General features: G+C 33.1%; 1 protein-coding gene across 3 annotated transcripts; it reads left to right on the forward strand.

Annotated features, from left to right (window-relative positions):
- Positions 1-220: 220 nt before the first annotated feature.
- Positions 221-14,086, forward strand: LOC124371735 (protein preli-like). Of its 3 annotated transcripts, none has more exons than XM_046830086.1 (4): positions 221-262; positions 582-693; positions 9,815-10,028; positions 13,451-14,086. In XM_046830086.1, exons 2-4 carry the CDS (start codon positions 602-604, stop codon positions 13,802-13,804), a joined length of 660 nt encoding a protein of 219 aa, XP_046686042.1. In that variant the 5' UTR covers positions 221-262; positions 582-601; the 3' UTR covers positions 13,805-14,086. The 3 variants fall into 3 exon arrangements, with proteins under 3 accessions (XP_046686042.1, XP_046686034.1, XP_046686047.1); XM_046830091.1 differs by having other exon boundaries at positions 245-271; XM_046830078.1 differs by having other exon boundaries at positions 228-693.
- The last annotated feature ends 8,217 nt before the right edge of the window (positions 14,087-22,303 follow it).

Here is a 22,303-nt window from a genome sequence, read left to right on the forward strand (position 1 = left end):
GTTTTATGTGAATAAATGAATAAGCAGCCTTGATCAAGTAATAATAATTTCTGAATGTTCGTATATGAACAGCCAAAGTTAGTACCACATATATGTAGTTTTGAATATACACAATATACTTGTTTGTTATAGTACTGAACTATTATATTTTCTTACTCTATGTCTCATAGAGTTTATTTTTGTCTATATTTATTCAAAATTTCTTTTTCCTTTCCTTCACCTCTCATCTCTCCCTTTTATTGTGCAGATGCCCGCAACTGAAGTAAGGAAGGTTTGTTGTCATAGAAGGTTAGGTGTGTTTTGCGAGAAATTTTCATTAGAAATTGTTCAAATTATTAGTGAATTAAGAATATACTGTTTAATAAATATTTCTTCTTATTATTTATTCAATTTAACTTTTAATTCCAAATCTGCATTTCAGAATATCTATTTCAGTACTATCGATTTTGCATTTAAGCAATGGTGTTATGTTATTTCGTAATTCGACATTGCTTGCTCGAATACAACTATTAATGTTCCATTTACTACAGCCCACGGTGTGATTGATAGTGATTATTGTTGTCACATTTCTCTGGTTATAGTTTAGGATAACATTGACAAGATGGTGAGATATTCTGAATGGAAGGATGTGTTGGAACACAGTTGGGACCAAGTAGCTCAAGCATTCTGGAGGAGATATCCAAACCCAGAAAGGTATGAATGGATGTGATGAAATTAAGCAATAGTTTATTGTTAGAACTTAACATAGATTATTAGTCTCTTAAATAAGTTACTAGACCACAACCAAAATTAGGGTACCAAACTATCTATTAGAAATACACTATAAACTATTAATCTACAAAAACATTCTAAGTTATAGTTTATTTTTTAAATATTGAGTGGTAATTATCATATTAACCGCCGGGGCGGAAAAATACGAGTTTTGCGTTCTTAACTTATTGGAATCGTCCTATATAAAAAAAAGTATAAGGTTTGATGGGGTGGAAATGAGAAATAACGAAGTTCTAGAAAATAAAAAATTAAATAACTTTCCAGTAATATCTCCATGTTCTACATCCACGTCTAGCGTCACGTGACCTTTTGTGGCCAATGATTGAACCTCGTGATGACGTCATCGGTTGCGCCGCCATCTTTGCAAACGTAAATGAGAAATTACAGAAATGAGCAGAATTTTGATCAAAATTAATAATGTTTTTCTTAATTTCGAGAAAAAAATTAATTACGAGTGCCTCCGGCCATCAGCGCGGGCTTCGGCAGCACCTACGGTGCTGCCCCCGCGCTGATGTCAATAAAAGAAAAACATCCCTCGAGATAGTACCTATCAGTAAAATATAAAATTCTAGAGGGGCTGATCAAAAATATAAATTGAAATGTAATGCAAAGGCAATTATGTAAAGTTTAAAAACTAAATAAATCATGAAAAACTCAAATATATAGATGGATATTAACAGAGAACACTTACCATTAGTGTGTTGGCGGATATAGCTAAACAGCAGCAACAAAAAAGTGGTCTATCACAACGAAACGACACAGTCTCCCGGTTTAAAAACACCACTCGACCGCACGACGAACAAATACACTCATTTTTAAAAATGCCCTGTTCTATTAAAAAAGAGATAATTTCGTTTCGGTTAAAACATAAGCTCTTTACGTGCCCTACGAAACACTCCGACACACACAATTCACTAGGGTTGGTTGAACTAGTGGATGGTTGATTCATCATTGTAAACTCACTCACTCAATCCGACCTACTGAACACGATATCTTGTGTAGAACTGACCTATGCCCCGGACAACTCAGATAACAGGTATGCTATCAGGCTGCTATCAGTCCCGGCCGCAGATAATATTCAAGTAAACAGATTATCCAGACACAGCACACAAACTGAACATTAAAACATTAGAAACTTTACCACTTATCAATATACCCCCTAAAATCATGTTATTTGTCATTTGCACCCCCTAGTACTATATATATTTTTTGTTCAGGAGGGTGAGCAGAATACGTTGGTAACGTCAAATTCGTGATTTGCCGCCCCGGCGTTTAATCTTACTGGTACCTATTGAGTAACATTATTGTCCATTCTTTGAAGGTTATTTTTGACGATGGAAGGATTGTTAAGGGAACGGGATTTTTCCGGACATTTGCCATCGTTCAGTGAAATAAGAAATCAGTAACGTAGTGTTACTAATTTCTTGGGGTAGGGTACGATAAGCGGACCCGGTTTTTTATATCGAAGAATGTAGTCATTGATACCTAATATTCGCATCTCAAATCCTAGACTATCAATCGATATAAAAGTATCTATAGTCCTCAATAACAATCATATGTTTTAAATTAAAATATGAATTTAATATTTACAGTGATCAAACAAATTATTATCCTATAACAAAAGTTAGGAAAACTGAAGACGACCATATTTGCTCCTCTCACAGTTACAGTTGTTTCTTTCCCACAAATTTCACATAATGGGGTTTTCGGTACGAGTCTATGTTGAAGCCAAAAAAACAACATTTTATTTAGGCTGTGTCTTATCATCTTTCAAAGCAATGTCGTGTAGTTTTCTAAAATTGACTACCATTTTTAATAATCAAAATTACTTATGTAAAATTGAAATATTACCCTACGTGTATTATTTTAAAGTGTATATACTAAAGCTGTTGATATAGACTATTTTAGTTCAAAATAATTAATCAGTATCGATTAATTATATCGATGGTTATGATTAATTAATATCATTTGCCAATTTTGATATAAAAAACCGGGTCCGCTTATCGTACCCTACCCATTTCTTGTTTCACTGAATGATGGCAAATGTCTGGAAAAATCCTGTTTGGTATCAATTTACATTAACGTGACCATGGAAAGGTATGTTCTTTTTTTTCCTGAAAACTACAATTTTTCCTGAAAACAATATTGAAGAAAAAAATCGTCGGCAACGAAAATCAAAGGAGCTACAATTTTTTTAAATCCTCTGAAAACTCCGTTTTTGACAGTTTCCTATAACTCCACGTCTGCTCAAACTCAGTATAGCCAGATTTTATAAACAGATTATCATACCAACAACGAGAAATTATCGTACTTTCATATAAAATAATCGTACCAAACACATTTAATGAAAAAGTATGTTATGTTCGTATAATAAATTATGTTATAATTCACTTTTGGTTTGTTACTTGTATAAATTTGTCAAAAATCTTTCATGGTACGATAACAACTACCCATCTTGTATCTTACCGGCGCATAAAATGAATGAAATTATCGTACCTTTACGATAATTATCGTACCTCTGGCAACACTATCCATATTTGACAGTTTGGTATTACTCAAATAAAGGGTAAATCTTAAGCTCAGCGACTACCGCTCCGATCGCCGTAATTTTTTGCATTCTATCACAGGTTAACGTAATTTCACCGAAAAAAAATAGTCCCGATTATCGCCGTAGCCGTTTACTCCCCCCCCCAAAAAAAAATGTTTGGAAAAAATAAAATTAAAAAAACCTGACTGACAGTGCATTTATTCGTTTTTTTTGGTGTTATTAGTTCGTAGGGCACGTAATTTCACCGAAAAAAGTAGTCCCGATTATCGCCGTAGCCGTTTACTCCCCCCCCCCAAAAAAAAAATTTGGAAAAAATAAAATTTGAAAAACCTGACTGACAGTGCATTTATTCGTTTTTTTTGTGTTATTAGTTCGTAGGGTAGTAGTCCATGTACTAATTCTAGTATAAACTCGTCTTATCTTATCAGTAATAAACGCGCGCCGCTTATCTTTTGCCTGTAATGAAACCTGCGTTAGTTCTGTCTGAGTGTTGTTGTGTGTGTAAGCAGTCATGCGTGATCTGGGCTTGGACTTTGCAAGCTCGAGTTAATTTTTTTTCTAAAAGAGCAAGCATCGTGTGATCTGAATTTTGAATAGGCAAGCTAGGGTCTTTTTAGCGTGTGACAAGAACCATCGCAAGCCATGTCAATAACTTCACTAATTATTCCTTGTCCATGTGGGTTTGTTTGTGTACGTCTGGCGGTCAATCGAAGGCGTCCTATAGGTCACGTGACCCGTCCGGCCAATCGGAAACCTTCCTGTTTGTCACGTGGCAACTGTCAATTCATCAAAACGTCCATGGTCGGCCATTGTTTTTAGTTTGATAGTCGAAAATCTTGTTATTTATATGTTTTGTATTGCCAACATTGTACTGCCGTAAAACTGGTTTTTATATGTTAGCGATTATCGGGACTATTTTTTTCGGTGAAATTACGTTAACCTGTGTTAGTACGAAAAACCTTACGGCGATCGGAGCGGTAGTCGCTGATCTTAATATTTACCAAATAAAGAAGGGACGCCATTTTGAACTACCGTTGTTCCTCCACGTCTATTCTTAACCTCCTAGTTCAGTAGTGGTAATGGCACACCTTTGTGTTGGATGTTCGGTATCTCATGTGGAAGCAATTCGTAAAGACGAGTCTGACTAATACGTTAATCCTGTCAACGATGCCTGCCCGCTGCGCAGTGCTTGCTCTATTAGAAAAAAAAATTAACTCGAGCTTGCAAAAGTCGAATCCCAGATCACGTGATGCCCCTGCTCCTTAACGCAATAATGTCCGAAAGGCATCAATATAATACAATAATATACTTTCCCCCCAGTTCATATGCACCTGTGATAATAATACTTGGCTATAAATCCCCAACCCATGAAAAAAAGTCCATTTTCCATGGTCACGCTAATGTAAATAAATACCTCTTGTTTCCTTCATTGTTGTCCAAAATTAATTCAAAGAAAGTAAATCATTAGTATGGATTGAGTAGTGGCTGCAAGTACAATGGCGATGAACATTTGTTTCTTGTGTAAGAAGATGTCAGACATATTACCCTTTAAAATAATAAAAAGTAACTAAATCTTACACTGTTTTGTTAGTTACAATTTATAAAGGTAATTGTGAAGTTAACAGCCGACATGGCAAAATATGAGTTTCGCATTATTACTGTTATCGTCCTTTTGAATAAAACAATATAGGATGAGGTTACAATGGAGTGGGGCTATTTTTCTTGCACTGAGTAATATTTCATTATTCTACAGGCGTCACAAGGTCTTTTTATGATTGTAAGTTGGTCCTATTGGTTGCTGCTGACATCAGCCGTTAAGCCATCTTTGGATATGTAAAATAGTACTGTAAGGCTACAGTATAAGCAGCCACTAACACAATTGGATTATGATTATCAATTTTAAATATCGATACTATCGAATACGAGATTTGACCAATAGATATTCATAAATAGTCATTGCCAGCTTTCTTTCTTTAGACTAGTGAAGTCATTACCAATTGTTGTTATTTTGTTTATGTAGGAGAAGGCTAGTGAAGACATAAATAATGGCGATGAATATGCAGATATTGGCTCAAAATGTTTTTATAAACACTGAGTAATGTCCTAAATGGTTACAAGATAGTGACCTTGCTCCTTTATATCCTGCTTTTTTCATTGACGAGATGAAAACTAGGGTAGGGTACGATAAGCGGACCCGGTTTTTTATATCGAAATTGGCAAACACAATTACTTAATCATAACCATTGATATTATCAATCGATACTAATTAATTATTTTGAACAATTAACTTAAATAATCTATATCAACCGCTGTAAACACTTTCAAATAATACACATAGGGTAATATTTCAATTTTACGTAAGTAACATTTGATTATTAAAAATGGCAGTCAATTTTAATAAACTACACGACATTGCTTTGTAAGATGATAAGAAATGTTTTTTGTGGCTTCAACATGTAGGCTCGTACCGAAAAACTGATTATGTGAAATTTGTGGAAAAGAAACAAATTTAACTGTGAGAGGAGCAAATATGGTCGCCTTCAGTTTTCCTAGTTTCGGTTATAATAATTTGTTTGATTACCGTTAATATTAAATTCACATTTTAATTTAAAACATATATGTTTGTTATTGCGGACTATAGATACTTTTATATTGATTGATAGTCTAGGATTTGAGATGTGAATATTAGGTATCGATGATTACATTCTTCGATGTAAAAAACCGGGTTCACTTATCGTACCCTACCCGAAAACTACAATAAAAGGTGGAAACCAAATAGTGTTTCTCTGCAAGAAAAGTAAGAACAAACACAATGTATCTAAAAACGATCTTGAGAAGACTTGTTTTGAACATTCTAAATTTGGTATTATGAATATAATGAAAAATTGGGTACTTTGGGATTATACCGACCACACCCAGACATGAATCGTTATTTCACATTTCGTTTCTACTGATTACTAGATTAGCGTAGAACAATATTTCGTCAATATAAAACAGGAATTGTCTTATCGCAAACACCTCCCCATCCTCAGACAGAGGTCAAAGTCGAGCGTCTAGTAGATAACGTGATTGCAGAGTCTCGCCGCCCGTTCAGCTGGTGCATCGCTTTGTTGTACTTCCGTGTTTTACCTCTACATTTCTCCAAACACAAAAATTCAACAAAAACAAACATTTACCAAACTAAACTTTTTATTAAAAAAACACTCAAAACTTGTTTTTATTCTTGATCACATTCCGCCACCCAAAATGCGAGTGCCTCCGGCCATCAGCGCGGGCTTCGACAGCACCTTCGGTGCTGCCCCGCGCTGATGTCGACGAAAGAAAAACATCCCTCGAGATAGTACCTATCAGTAAAATATCAAATTCTAGAGGGGCTAATCAGAAATATAAATTGAATTGTAATGGAAAGGCAATGATGTACCGTGCAAATCACGTGATGCCGCGCGGCCTGCCGTAATCAGGATTCTCGAGAAAGATAAGATAACAGCGACAACAATACCGATCACAATACCTGGAAATGCTTGTAAGTTTGTAATTTTGTAATTGAAGAGTTGTTTTTTCGTTCTATCATGTTTGTTTCTATAAATTTCTATTTTTGTGTTCTTCATACTGGTGTGGTCGGTATAATCCCAAAGTACCAAAAATTGTGTACTATTTTAGTTGAAATCAAACAAACTATTACTCTTGTATTAATGAATGTACATTTAACGGCATCAGTATCTGGAGAAATACTATTTCAGATTGCTAAAGTAATTGTAAGTACTACGCTGCTCAAACGTCTTTTAAGTAAATTTTAGTTTTTTTATGTAATCTGAAAAAAAATACATTTATTTTACATATTAAATTTTAGCTTCACTATAATACGATTTTAAAAACCTAAAACTGAATTCTGTACGACATTATCACTCAAAATTAGTTCAAAAAGTAGTGTTTGGAAATAAATTCAAAATTAAAATCATATGTTTCGTTATTGACTAATGGCGGCAAGAACGGTGACGTATGTGTCTTCTTTGTTCCCAAGCAGTCATGTTTATCCTGGAAAATACATAAATTAAGTAAATGTTATGTTTTGTTGTAATTATATATTATATTATAATTTGTAAATTAGATTAATATTTATACATAAATTTCTAAGATTGAAATCTAGCAAAACCATATTGTTCTTTAAAATATCTATTACGTTATTTGCTCTGACATTTTGCTTTCAGTCTTTTGGATGGTCATGAATATTGATGATTCGATAATCATAATTCAATTGTGTTGGTGGCCGCTTATTGTACTGCAGCTAATAGTAATATTGAAGTCAGGGGAATTTACACACATAAAAAATGTTTTTGATCATTTAGACCATCTAAATAAAAGTTCATATCAGCCTGACACAAGTGCCTTCGGCCATCAGTGCAGGCTGCAGCACCTGCCTCACACGGGTAGACTTAATAAGCGGCCTACACTTGTTATTCAATTGCTATTGTCGAATGGTTTGATTGTTTTTATCTGGAGGATAATTCAATATTACAATTTATGGTACTTTCTGATTAAACGGAGGCCACCGATAATAAACGGCATTTAGCAACTTTGGGTGGGCAGTTACACAATAAATACTAACGGTTAGGGTATGTTAGATTAGGTTTGGTTAGCTAGGTACCATAACAGCCGCAGCGTGCTTTGAATAGGTGGCCTCCGTTTAAATCAGAAAGTACCCAATTTATTTAACTTAGCATATGATTTCAACTTATTAGTTATAGGCCTAGTAATTTTCATGAACACAATAAACAACAAAAAGTAGCTAATTTTTTGAGACTTTAAAAATGGTGATGAATTTGAGGATAATATGTAAGATATTTCTCATGAGTGACAAGATTTGTTTAAGTGTCTTCTGTTGACACATGTTGTGGACATTATGTTTACGGGTTTGGCTCCTGGTAAAACATGGAGAGAATTCTTTCCTCCATTTCACAAAAGCAGTTACTTATTGGTATCAAGCTGGGCAAGTTATAAATATTGTAAGGTTTCTTTGATATCTAAGTCTAGGCTATAGTTTGTTTTGTTGTTTTGTAATGTTATTTTAAAATTTATATTTTTAAAACTGTAATGTACGAAATTCCTCTTGTCACTATAATTGTGTACGATTTTTACTTATCAAAGTTGGATAATATATCAAATTGTTCGATAGCAGCAACTGAATAATGAGTATAGGTCGCTTATTAAAATCTCCCCCCTGCGCTGATAGCAACACACGATAAACATTGTGGTAGTACCTATCAGCAACAAATAAAATTCTAAATGGTCTGATCATGAATGTCTTCAGCCATTACTCCTTTATAGGCAAGACAACTAGAAAAAACAATTATTGTAAATTTACCAAACCATAACTTTCTACTATCTTACAAGAAAAGTAGTTACACTTTGAATGTTCTAAAATTCATTATTTGTCACTTTAATACCCTTAAACCGTATATTGTTTTATTCAGAAAGATGATAGCAATAGGTTAATAATGTGAATCTCGTTTCCAGTGTGGATTACAATAAATTTGAAAATAATGCATACAAATTGAATCAAACTTTCAACAATCCATTAAATATTGTAAAAAATAAACATAAGTACATTCTATGTACTTACATACCACGTGGTAACTTCCGATCACATCAAAATAGCTTTTCAGTTGAAAATTGTATTGGTTTTTATTTTTACTATAAATCCACTTTACCTTAAATGCTCTAAAACAACTCTTTAATAATATTATGTTTTATCAGTATAATTTAAGTTTATTTAAAAAATGAATTTTTTTCTTCAAAAATTAATAACGTATCTTAACATTTTGGTCATATACCAAATAGTTTATCAATCTACGAGACCATAAGGGACGGGAAGGAAATCAGGGTTCTTATTGGGGGAATATAAAACCGAGGAGGGGACAATGTACAATAAGTTTACCAAAAATAAGCAAAAAAAATCAGGAAATTTCTGTGTAATTAAGAGGAAAAAGGCGGGGTCAACAGGTCTACCAAGAAGAATTTGACAGTAATTTTTATTGTAATTCTGTCAGGTTTATGATCAGATATTCTAGAATTTTTATCTAATACTAATATGTGAGTTTTCAAGGTATGTTTTTTGGTCATCACCATTAGTGCAAAATGAGGGTTCTATATGAAGTGAACTAATGTTAATAATCCTAAGTTTTATATTAATTACTTTTTGAGTTACCACATGTAAAAAATTTGAAAAAAGCAAAAATGTTGATGATGCTACATTCAAATGTAGTATAGTGATATTTCAGGCACTAATTTGATGTGAGACAGTTCAAATGGTTTAATAACTATTTTGGTTTTCCATAATCAAACTTTCAGAAAAATCTCTTTAAGACAATGTTGTAGATTGTTTTCTGTATAATTTTATTTGCATTTCATCTTGTTATATATTTATGTAACATTTTATAATTGACACACATAGCCAAAATTCTTATAAATACTATGAAGTCTTATTGCTGATTTCAGTGTGCATGTTTTATCTGAAGACACCCTAAGCCGGGAAGTTCGTGATGGCAAACTCTACACAAAAAGGCTCTTCACCAAGACAAACATTCCACCCAAGTGGGCAGAGAGGATTATCAGTTCTCGGGTTGTCAAGATATTGGAAGAATCTGTTGTGGATCCTAAAGAAAAACAAATTACAACCTACACAAGAAATATTGGATACACCAAGGTCATGGTAAGAGTAAAATAGTCTGTTGTTTTGTATTTTTAATGTAACAATTATTCCGTTAAAAAATTATAACAAGTACTTGTTTCTAATCAGTTTTATTTTATTTTATTCCAAACAAGATTTTAATCATAGAGGTATTGGTTCTTAAATAAGAACACTCAATGTATCAGTTGATTATCAGATCAAATACAATACAACATGATTGAATTAAAAAAATAGGTCTAGTTTGCATTTATGTCTAGAGGTACAAATTTTAATATTGGTGATTATTTTGATTTTAGCTCCATAAGAACAATGTTAAAACTCAAACACTTTTAAGTTAATACTGTATTTGGTGTTTGAATCAGGGGATATGTCAAAACTCAAAGTTATTTCACTACAAACGGCTTTTAATTAATTCTTTGGGGATTAAAACAGCTGATACTTTTTCAAAATTACATTTCAATCTATTGTATTCATATTAAGACTTTTAGTATTAATCACCGCTAACTTGCTTATTTTGTAAACAAGAAATTAGTCCAGTATATAGATAACAAAAGGCCTTGAGATAAGGAATGGTATTTGTCTTTATAGTTTAAATAGCTTAAACATTTCAATTTACTATTTTTTTTTTTTTTTTTAATTTTTAATGAACTTCTGCATATGTCTAGCTTTATTGTTAATGTAAATTATTAATTAAGATAATGGAAGTGTTTGAAAATTGTGTGTACACTTGGCTACCTAGTTAATTATTGTGTAATATCAGAATGCATGGTCTATAGCCCCGGAACTGTTATAAATAACTCAAATATGGTATTATACCTTGTCAAACAGTTCCAAAATGCTGTGGATGTCAGCTACATGTTTCACTGTCCGCCCAGTTGTGACTGTGTGTTCGCGGAAGGCCTAGCGGCGTAATTTTCTTATTTGTGTTATTTCAAATTTTTAAACTTTGACAACCCCATGTAGAGCATTTTAAATTTTAACCTTGTGATGGAACGGTTGTTCTGGAAACCGTAGAGAACATTTTGGAACTGGTACAAAGTACAGTACCATATTTTAGTGTAGAATCATCATTTGCTTATATAAGCCATTGGCACTAAAGTCTTCCTTCAAAAATAAATACAGTAATTGATTTATTAGAAAAAGTCTTGAGTTAAAATATTTTAACTGGACCAAATTAAAGGCAAGTTGTGCCTTTTTTTAAAATTTAAAGAATTTACTGTAATTGGTTTTTTTCACTTGAGAAATGGAGCAATTTATGGCTGTAATGATACAATCATCTCTTAATTTGCCATCGTTCAGTGAAACGAAAAAACCGGTAACACTACATTTCAAGATCTGTAATCTGATGTCTTCCTCAGGTGCTTAACTAACCTAATACATAACTACAATCTAGGTTAAAATGAACAAATCATAACAGAGCGTTGTGACACTGTTTAGTCAGGAATCACAACAACCATATTGTAAGTTAACTACATGCACATTAACTCTGAAACATGCACTTAATAAAACTAAACCTCCAATTATTAAAACTGAACTAAAGAATACAGGTCACAATAGGTTGCACTTACCCACCAACCACAGAGAACCGACCAAAAACCAATAGTAAATTGTGATCGACACAGCAGAATCACAGTGGTGACAATAATAATAATAATTTGTATTTATTCCATCAGTATTTTACAATTGTATGTACATTTTATATTCTTAGGAACTAATGCTAACCACTTTCCAATTGTGTAGTTAGCACATCATAAATAAAAACAAAAAAAAAGATATGAGTTCAGTTACAAATAAAATATCATATAGCCAACAATGCTGCCTCATGTGGCATCTGTCCCATAAAGGTACAAAATATATCTAATACACAAGTTTTATAAATGTACATTCCTTAATTATTACTATATAACACTAACATTAAAAATCATAACAACAACAAACACCCATCCTTCACTGCCTTATATCAACACACTAATGAACCTACATACATATTTACATACATATCTACAAACTATACAAGAATACATACTACCACACACCCATATACACATACAAGAGATAAAATTTTCAATACATCAATAGTACTTATATAAGATATACATTCTTTAAGAACTGTAAAATTGAGTTTCCAAACATCCATATTTTTACTTTTACAAACAGGAAGAAACGGTAGTTGGCCATTTTTATGATTGGTTCATTCTAGATGAACTACTCAAAACCATATTTTGACTCCGCATTGGTTGATTACAATTCTCTGATCTGCTAGGTACTTTAGGTTTCCGTGTTAAATTCATTTTTCAGAATAGGTAACCAGAGTGGCCTAATTTTAACTGATGGTTGACTGATCAGTTGGTCTGTCAATTTAATGTATTAGTAAGCCTTGATTAATTTCTTTTAAAGGATTAAAAGTTCCCAGTGTTTTATGTTGGCTTCATCCAAATTCATTCTATGGTCTTTGGACCCACAATGATGAGCAATTTTTACTATAACCAAAATAAAAAATGGCACACAGGATTCCAAAAACTGTGTTTACAATATAAAATGTACTTTCAATGGTGAATAGGTAGGCGGAACAAAAAGGCCATTAAACGTAAGTATAAAAGAACACAGAAAACATATGAAACAGACTAACAGAAAAGTAAAAAATGGCAAGTTGTTATTGTGATTTATGCTGTCACAGTGCTCTGGTTTATTTTATGGTTTATTAAATGATTGGTTTATTTTAACCTAAATTGTAGTTGTGTTAGAATAGTTATTCACATAAGGAAGAGAGCATATTGCAGTCTCAAAATGTACTATCATTGATTTTTATATAACTGAACTATGCCAAATGTTCGGAAAAATCTTTCCATCCCCAAAAACAAACTTCAAACAAGGAATATCTCAATTGGGTTTACCATATATTATTGGAGTATCAGCAATTTTTTTTTTCTGTCAATGTTGAGGTTAGTTCCAGTTCACCTTCCTCTTAGTGTAGCATCTGGAATATGACCCTGTCACAGACTTGACTCCTGGAATCTGGAGTCATGTTCGTCTAAAGATCTATCCAAAAAAGTCGGCAATGAATAAGTTCAAATGAACTCTTTATAACGTTTCGACATCAGAGACACCTAGACTACAAATATGGTGTAATCTAGTGCAGTACTATTCTTAGACACCATCTCTAGGCATGATGGAGTAACCGAGTTTTCTACACATAATGTAACTATTTGGATCTATTCAGGCGAACATGGCTCCTGATTCCAGGAATGAAGTCTGTAAGAGCGTTAATTTGCAGACACTGCACTAAAAGGAAGGTGAACTCGAGCTCAACCCATCATTCATGTTGAATAAACCCTTTCCACCAAAGCTAAATTATTTTCTTCTCTTACAGTCTTCTTGTTCTGTTAACTGTTAAAAATTTATTTAAAAAAACTGATAGTAATTGGATTGTTTTCATTTTTCAGAATATTGTGGAAAAGGTTGTTTACAAAGTGAGTGACGAAGATGCCAGCTTGACTGTCGCGGAAAGATCTGCCTGGGTTGAGTCCAAAATGTTCGGATTGAGCAGGGCGATCGAAGCATTTGGCATAGATCGTTTTCGTAAAAACACCCAGAAAGCAGTAAATGGGTTCAGTTATGTACTGAACAATATGTTTCCCAAAACTGAAGTAATATCACAAGAAGACTCTGTCAACTCCAGTTCATCTGTTAGTGGTAAAGAGAAGCTCATGGATGCAGCAAAGAAAGCGACTCACTTGGCAAAAACAAAAGCGGAGACAATTTATGCATCCGCCTCGTACCAACCCAGCCAAACTTGATCTCAATGAGAATTCCATTTGTTCCATTATTTACAACAGAGTGCGTGTTCTTCAGTTTGGAGAAGTGTTTCCTTGCAGTGTTGTAGAACTTTGTATAAAATCAAATGACAGTGAACATTCCAGGGTGGCTGAAGTTGCCAGTGAATTTTTGTTTTGCTGCCATTTATTGTACATTGCGTTATTGTAGCTGACATTTTTATATTATCTGATGTAACATCGTTATTGTTAACTTACATTCATAAGTCACCATAAATAAATAATATAAAAATTACTTTGTTAAAATTGTTTGTACGTTTTTATAATATTTACTATATTACACAGTGTTTTTAGTATGGTAATAAAATAATGTGAGGATAAATAATTTACAGGTAAAAGTAAATGCTATTATGCAGTTAAATGCAATTTTATAAATTGAATATTGTTAGAATTTGTAATATCCAGGATCTTCTTAAACCTTTATTAAAACTTTATCAGCAAATTGTATAAAAGAAAAGTCAAACTGTGTATTTAAAGTGACTCATTAAAATATAAACTATGTATAGCAAGAGCAGATGCATAAGTTAAAGTGTTTAATTTAAAGTAAATGTTTTGAACTATAAAGGAATTAGATTTTTGCATTACACAACTTCTATATACTTATTAAAAGCCTCATGCGGAATGGCCTTCTTCTGATCAAGTAGGCATTTAACATAAATCACATAGTTAACATAAATTTTTATAGAAACAGTCAAAATATATCTGAAGCAATTTACATTTCCTGTGTATGGCGATTTACAGAATGAATTGATTTTTTTTTTATAAACAAAAACAACTTTGAGAAGGGTTTTGAACTAGAATGTTCTCAAATCTCCTTTGAAAGTATTAACTTCTTGATGTAAAGATTAAAGTTAGAGAAAATTTTCTTTGAACTGATATCCACACCAAAACCCTCCAATAAGCAGCATTTCTTTCAATTTCCCAGGTAACATACCAACAACACATGGTCTCTTCCTTGATTCACCTACTTTGAATGTATCATTACCAAGTCCCCTTGCTCTGGGAAGTACAATGTTCAACTGGTCAGTGCTTTTCATAACAAAACGTCCACACCAAACACGTACCAAATGTACAAAATCCCAACCTATTAACAATTCTGTGGGAATATCCGTTATCGCTATATATCCTGCAACCTTGATAAGACCGAAGCTAAAATTTCAGAATTCTACATCTTAAATCTTGAACATTCTCACCCACTGATAATCCAAAAATCCTGTCCCTAATGCTGCTGGTAAATTCCCATTATATTATCTAATCTAGACAAATTCATTGTTCCATTTAGTAACCAGATGCAAATTTCATCAGTTCCATCATCAGTCCTGAATGCAAAGTATTACCCAACAACACCGGTGATTCCTAGAATGGGATTTACCAGTACGTAAGTCTAATGTCTGAAGCCATCACAGATTAGCAATCACAAGGTCCAAAATCTGTATAACCCTGTTTCCACCCATGCCATTCTTTTCAATAAAAACTTTGTCAATTTCTTTATCGCCAGAGTAGTACTTTCTCTCCCCACCCCTCAAGCAAACAATTCTCAACTTATTTATGGTAAATTACCAAATTTAATTCAATATACTGATTCATTATTCTCTCATCTGCGCTCTGTGATGGTGATATATATCGTTTTATATTGTGACTTTGTAATTTTAAACTTTTCCAGTCATCCATTTTTGTGACCCAGGAAAAAAAAGGTTTTGCAAAATAATAGGCCTCTAAAAGTAATAATGCCACTTTAATCAGAACAGGTCTATCCAGGAATCTTGCTGCCCATTCCCAAACAATCCTCTTCTGGAGAATGAAGTCTTCAAAAGTATAGGTAATGTATTTCAAGGATAGAAATCATATTTGTTTTGATTCTAATAAACCAAAACTAATTCACCAAGATAAGCAATAATAAAGTAAAATTACAGTGTGAAATAAAATTATATAATATGAGTATTTATAGAGAAATAGATTAATTTTGTGGAAGTTTAAACCATATATGTATTGAATTTTATTTCACAAAATTGAATATATCAAAATAAAAAATTAACTTTACAAGTGGCAATAATCAGATTTCCAAGGTTATTTTGCTAATGATGTGTGACATCCATTGGATTTCAGAAAATCCTGTACTACTTCCTTTAACTCATGCTTTAATGTTTAAGACTACATTGAGTCCAAACATAGCGAAGAACTTTTATTTTCCTCTTTAAAACATAACTGACCATTCTTCATTTAGCTACAACTAGTAAAAGAAAAAGTGCAATAACTTGTAAAAGATCTACGGTAGTTGACCAGTTGCATTGATGAATTTAAGCAACTTTGAACATTCCCATAGATATTATTTGTAGAAACGAGTAGCATCACTGAAGTTTCATTTCTGGAGCAAATATCATTAATTGAATGTTTTTATGTAGTGGTTATAGTTTTCATGAACAGATTTCAGGACGCTGATAAAATTTTTTGTTAAAACAGTTTTATTATTTTGTTTTGTGCAAAGATTTTTTTATGTGTATCTTGAAATTCTAATCATGTAGAAATTTCTAATAATTTGTTTACTTTTTCTGCACTTTTTTGAGCTAAACTCATGATTTTATTTAAGTTTAATAAATAGTAACATTTCTGAAAATATCTGACTGCTACTTTTACACTTAATTCTGTATTAAATTTATCCTGTGGAATTGTTTTAAATAAGTTCTTCAGATGTTTTTGAAATTATACAAAATATGATGAGTTTTTAAATGCAGTTTTTTTGTATCAACTTACTATTTTATTAATGAGTTATTTACAATATCGATTTATTGAATCTGACACTATTGTTCTTTTATATAAAAAATCTAATGAATATTTAATGACTTTATACAATTTCATTTGAAACATCTATAAATTCTTATTTTGAATAGTTTATATCCAAACTTAAAAAAGTACAGAAAATTTATTGGAAATTACTGTATAAATATTTACAAATATATAAGTATTAAATTAACAGGGGAAAATAGCAGTTAACAAATACTTCACAGCTGATTTTCATCAAAAATGCCAAAGAATTAAAAATGTTCATAAATTATTGAAAAATGTCCTTTCAGTTTTAAGTAGATGGACAGTTTTCCTCTTTTTCAAATTAAATCTATTAACGTTTTTGTTTATGAATAATTTTACATTACTCATTCTTTTTAATTTATAACAATTTTCAATTTCGTCCTGATTTTGTTCTATGGAATGCACGGTTAAGGGCACATCATCTCCCTGAACATTCCTAATCATAATAATATTATAGATGGGGAAGTGACTTTGTTTGCTTGTTTTGCTTTCACATGTAAACTATTCAACCAACTGTACTGAAATTTTACATGGGCATTCTTATGGTCCCTGGGATTAGTAGAGGCCTATTTTTATTTCAAAAATCCCCTGAGGGGGAGCCTCACCCTCTTATTGTGTGGCGTACTCGCCCACCCAACAGTAGTGTACTTCAGCAACAACTCCACATGTTGCTTGTAAGATGAAATAGTGAAATGTACATAACTTTAATCATTTGTACAAAATTTATTGTATTCCTTTTCCATTTAAACCTTTGAGGGCCAAATTTGGCTCACTAAGTTCGCAAATGAATAAATATCAGCTGTTATTATGTGATGCATATAGTATAATCTTACTTCTATTATTGGTGGTAGCTGTGATTATTGATGATTTCAAACCAAATAATTTATTCTGGATTTACTAATGAACAAAATTGAGAATGATTGCATGTAACGTACAGGAAATTGGTTTCCTTTGCCATTGTGAGACTGGATATTTACATAGTAGCTAAAGGATCAAAAACATAGTCCACACAATTCCATGAATCAATGAACCATTCCCTCCATGACTACGATTTGAGGAAAACGGAGGACTCAGTAAGCCTGTGACAGTTCCAAATGGAATCATAAAGCAATACTCCAGACACTAAATACAATTGTTTATAACAGAAAATCATCAAGAGAACAGTGTACGTTTTTGTGGATGAGGCGTACAGTACTGATTAGGTGTATAAAATATTGATATAATTCGTAGTCTGAGCCAAGGAAAAATGATGAAATAGCGAACAGGGATTTGAAATTGAGAGCATATACAGTACTGTGTCAGGTTTACAGATATTCATTCCTTCAAAAAATGATTATCTAGGTGCAAAGGCAGAGAGCCAGGTGGCCTTCAAAATAGACATACATTTTTTTAAAGGGATTAAAGTTATTGTAAATATTATTGTCAGTTTGAACAGTTTATGTCTGTTTGTGCGTATGACTACATAGATTTGTTTACACATTATCTTATAATCGTCTGAAGAAATTTATCACAATTGAAGATTAGGGCACAACCAGGAATTAAAATGTTTTACCCTTCCCCTCATACTTAAAGTGGAATACATGAATGAGAGTAGATGAATTATGACTATAGTAGGCTCCTTAGTGTTCAACATATGTATTAAAATTTTGCTCCAAAGATTATATTGACAAAACCATTACTCTTTAAGAGTAACAATAACTAATCATTGACTGCACATGCGATTCAACATAACCAATATCAGTTCAAAAATTGTTTCAACCTAAAAGGTCAAGGGACACCTAAACTGTTTTTTGACATTTAACTGGTCAAAAAAATTTGGACCAATAATGCTGTCGATTATTCCACACCACGTGTTTAAACCCCAATACCTCTGGTTATCAACTTCCCTCATACAGTGGGGATTTTCAACAGACCAATACCTCATGTTATGCCAATTTACTTTTCCATTGCTTATGAACATTGTTTCATCACAACATAACAAAATTTGCTGGAGTTGTTAGCTTGGCCAAATGCTGAAGTATATTTGATGAGGATAGTTATCGTCTTTAATCTTTTGATGTAAAGAAATTCGACAAGGTTTGAATATGTTATCTTTTAGAATCCTCCAAAACGTGGAGCTGGAACTGCTGAATCAGAAGCTAACCCTATAACTGAATTGTGAGGATTTATCATAAAACCTGCCAAGACGTCAGGTGTTTTTTCAATGAATGAAACAGCCTGTATATTAGACTTTAGGAACATGACATGGTCTTCCTGGACCATCACTCTAAGGGTCTTTATACTAGACAGTCAGTCCCAGAATTTGTCACTAGAGCATCTGGCTGTTGAACTCCATAACCAGACTAGCAGCCAGTGGTGGTGGAGTGTGATTATTGATCACAGAATGCTGTACCCATAAGTACATAATACCCATAAGTTGTTTAGTTAGTTACTTGTTTTGTTAACTTAAAATAAACTGGGCAAAGAGAATTCAAGTTAAATTGTAGGAAAAGGGAACAAAAATGTTCTATAGTTATTGGGCCGAAAATTCAATACAGAATTAATTAATGTGATTAAAAACCATCCCTCAGTTTCAAACTAGTCCTAAAGATTATAGTAATAAGAATGTCAAGTTGGATGCTTGAAACATATCTGACAGTCTCACGATATATCAAAATATAGTAGCTCACTAAAACTTACATGCAATATCTGAAAATAATTTAAAAACTTATTGTCACCTACACAAAGTTCATAAAAACGTTTGTAATATAACACTTATAATTACTTTTACAGAAAGAATACAATGCATATAGTTATATTATTTCTGCTGTCTTCTCTTTAAAAAGTAAAGCAGGATGTCCGAGGGCAAGTATCAACCGAAGATTGACCTACAGTTATGTTTTTCGTATTATACTGGCTGTCTAGTGTAATAAGGGTCTTTTAAGTTAATCTGTAAGAGTATGGAAAATAAATACAACTTAATAGTGCTCATATTACATTAACTTACTGTTCCACAGTGGACAGGAACATATGCTTAAACAAAAAGGGATGATACGAATAAAGTAGAGTAATATTATTTTACACAGATCAGTTCACAAGCTTCAGAGGTTAGTATTAGACTGAGTATTGTTATTGGATTGTGTTATCTCTGGTATGTGCTAATCCAATACGTTCCATTTCCAGAAGCTGTATAATTTTTCAAGCCCTGTGCAACTTTAATAAATAATATTAAAAAAGACTTACTCTGATGAAATGTGCCTTCATAAAATGTAACATACTCAATATACTACTGATTTGGTCACTTTCCAAGTAGGTGTTTCCAATTTCAATACTTTCTCTTTTGGAAAATGTTGGTGCACCTGAGGTGAATTTCTTCATAATGCATAATAACAATAATCATCTTTATTGCGTCAACAATTTTTACATTGCATGCATGCGTCAAGTACATTCATAATAAGATACAGTTCCATTGCAGTTATTGCTATTTAATTGTATAACAGAGCTGGGGGTTTATTTTTATTCTTGTTTTCAATAGTTTTCAATAATTTTCATCCCAGCAACTCAACATGAACTCTTCAACGAAGTAAAACGCCTTTGACACCAGGAGGTGTTTTAATCGAGATTTGAATAGTTTAGAATCAATGAGATGTTTTATTCCCTCAGGCAGCTTGTTTATCAGTTTCACACCAACTTGGGACGGCAAGTGTTCAAATGCACTTGTTCTATGTTGAACAATCCGAAAGTTGTCCCTGCCTCTTGTCTCGTATTGGTGGACGTCACTGCCTTGGATCAACTCGCATTTAAGTCGACAGTATAGAACGACGTCGAGAATATAGAGACAGGGTAAAGTTAACAATCCAAGCTCTCTGAAGGCATCTTTGCACGACTCTCTGAAATTCAATTTGTAAATAATTCTGATAGCATTCTTTTGAGCTCTAAATACTCTTTCGAATTTGTATTTAGAACAGCTGCCCCACAATCTCAAACCGTAAGACAAATATGGATGTATCAGGCCAAAGTAGGCAGTTTTTAATACATCAATAGAACAGAATTTTGCAAGGTTACACAAAACATAAATGCCAGAAGCAACCTTGGAGCAGATGCTGTCAATGTGAAAGTCCCATGTCAGTCCTCGATCAAGGTACATTCCAAGGAACTTAACGGATTCGGCCTCTTCCAAGAGAACATCGTCCATCATTACTGCAGGACGATACTCCTGTTCTTGTCGATGCCGAAGGCAAAAATTTATTGAGTTTGATTTTGAGCTGTTTGTTTTCAGATTGAGTCTTGAGAAATGTTCGATGCATGAATTTAAATCGATAAATGATTTCACTTCAAGATCAGTTTTATATTTTGATTTAATACAGAGAGTCGTGTCATCAGCATATTGAATCACCTTTCCATTCTGGATTGATGTATTCAACTTGTTGACATAAATAAGGAAGAGAACTGGCCCTAATATTGATCCCTGAGGGACACCATAGGGCATTTTGACCCTATTAGACACAGCATTCGCAATCCGTACGCATTGTTCTCTATCTTTAAGATACGACGAGAGCCAATCGTACGGCAAACCCCTAATACCACTAGTCCATAACTGGTGCAGCAGTGTTGCATGATGCACACAGTCAAAGGCTTTGGAGAGGTCGAGAAATATGCTCATAACACGTTCTTTTTTCTCCAGGCCATCGACAACATTATGAATAAGTTCAGTTACGGCATCGATGGTCGATTTGTCTTTCCTAAACCCGAACTGTTCAGGACAGAGAATTTCGAAGCGGTCATGGAATGTTTCAAGCTAATTGAGGAAAGCTTTTTCAAAAACTTTGCTAAGAACTGGGAGGATAGAAATTGGACGATAGTTGCTAGAGGTGCAAGGATCATCTTTTTTGTAAACTGGAATCACAGTGGATATCTTTAGTACGGACGGAAAGACACCCTGTGCAAACGAGAGATTGATTAATTTTGTGAGTGGTGTCAAAATATGCTTAAAGCACTTTTTGATTAACCACACAGACATTCCATTAATGTCACAAGACCTCTTAGGTTTGAGATCCTGCATGATACGGGCCACCTCCACCTCACTCACAGGACGAAGGAACATGGACGAGGCCGATCTAGTCAATAACCCTCCGCAGGGTATATTCTGATTCAAAGAACTGTCTGTTCCAGCAACAGTTGAAAAGAAATGATTAAACGCAATTGCCACTTTTAATGGATCATCAATAATTTTGTTATTAATTTTAAGTTTCGGAATTGAAAATTTTGAAGTATTTTGTTGATGTGTTTAGGTTAATTATATTCCAGGCGCTTTTTGAAAGATTATCGGATTGTTTTAGTTGGTTTTCAACGTCTCGTGCCTTGGCGTTTCTTATGGCTTTGCGGTAAACCTTTTTGAAATTTCGAAAAAAGCGTTTGAAATCCTCATTTTCAGATTTAACATATATTGAATGATAAAATTTTAGTCTTTCTCTTGAATCGAGTATACCCTGAGTAATCCAGGTATTACTCTTTTTCTTATTACGTTCTTTAAAATTTTTGAATGGACAAGTCAAATTTAGGCAGTGAGTTAAACAGTCGAAAAACGCGTTAAAGGCATCCTCCACCCGCTCAAAGCAATCCAGAAATTCCCATGATGTTTTCATTAGAAACTTCTTAAAAAGCTCTATGTTTAGCCGG

This window comes from Homalodisca vitripennis, chromosome 1 (genome assembly GCF_021130785.1).
Source record: "Homalodisca vitripennis isolate AUS2020 chromosome 1, UT_GWSS_2.1, whole genome shotgun sequence".
In the NCBI taxonomy this organism is placed as follows: Eukaryota; Metazoa; Arthropoda; class Insecta; order Hemiptera; family Cicadellidae; genus Homalodisca; species Homalodisca vitripennis.

Coding starts and splice junctions, on each gene's coding strand:
- LOC124371735 (XM_046830086.1), top strand. CDS start 602: ATGGTGAGATATTCTGAATGGAAGGATGTGTTGGAACACAGTTGGGAC. Junction 694..9,814: donor AGATATCCAAACCCAGAAAG/GTATGAATGGAT, acceptor TGCTGATTTCAG/TGTGCATGTTTTATCTGAAG. Junction 10,029..13,450: donor TTGGATACACCAAGGTCATG/GTAAGAGTAAAA, acceptor TTCATTTTTCAG/AATATTGTGGAAAAGGTTGT.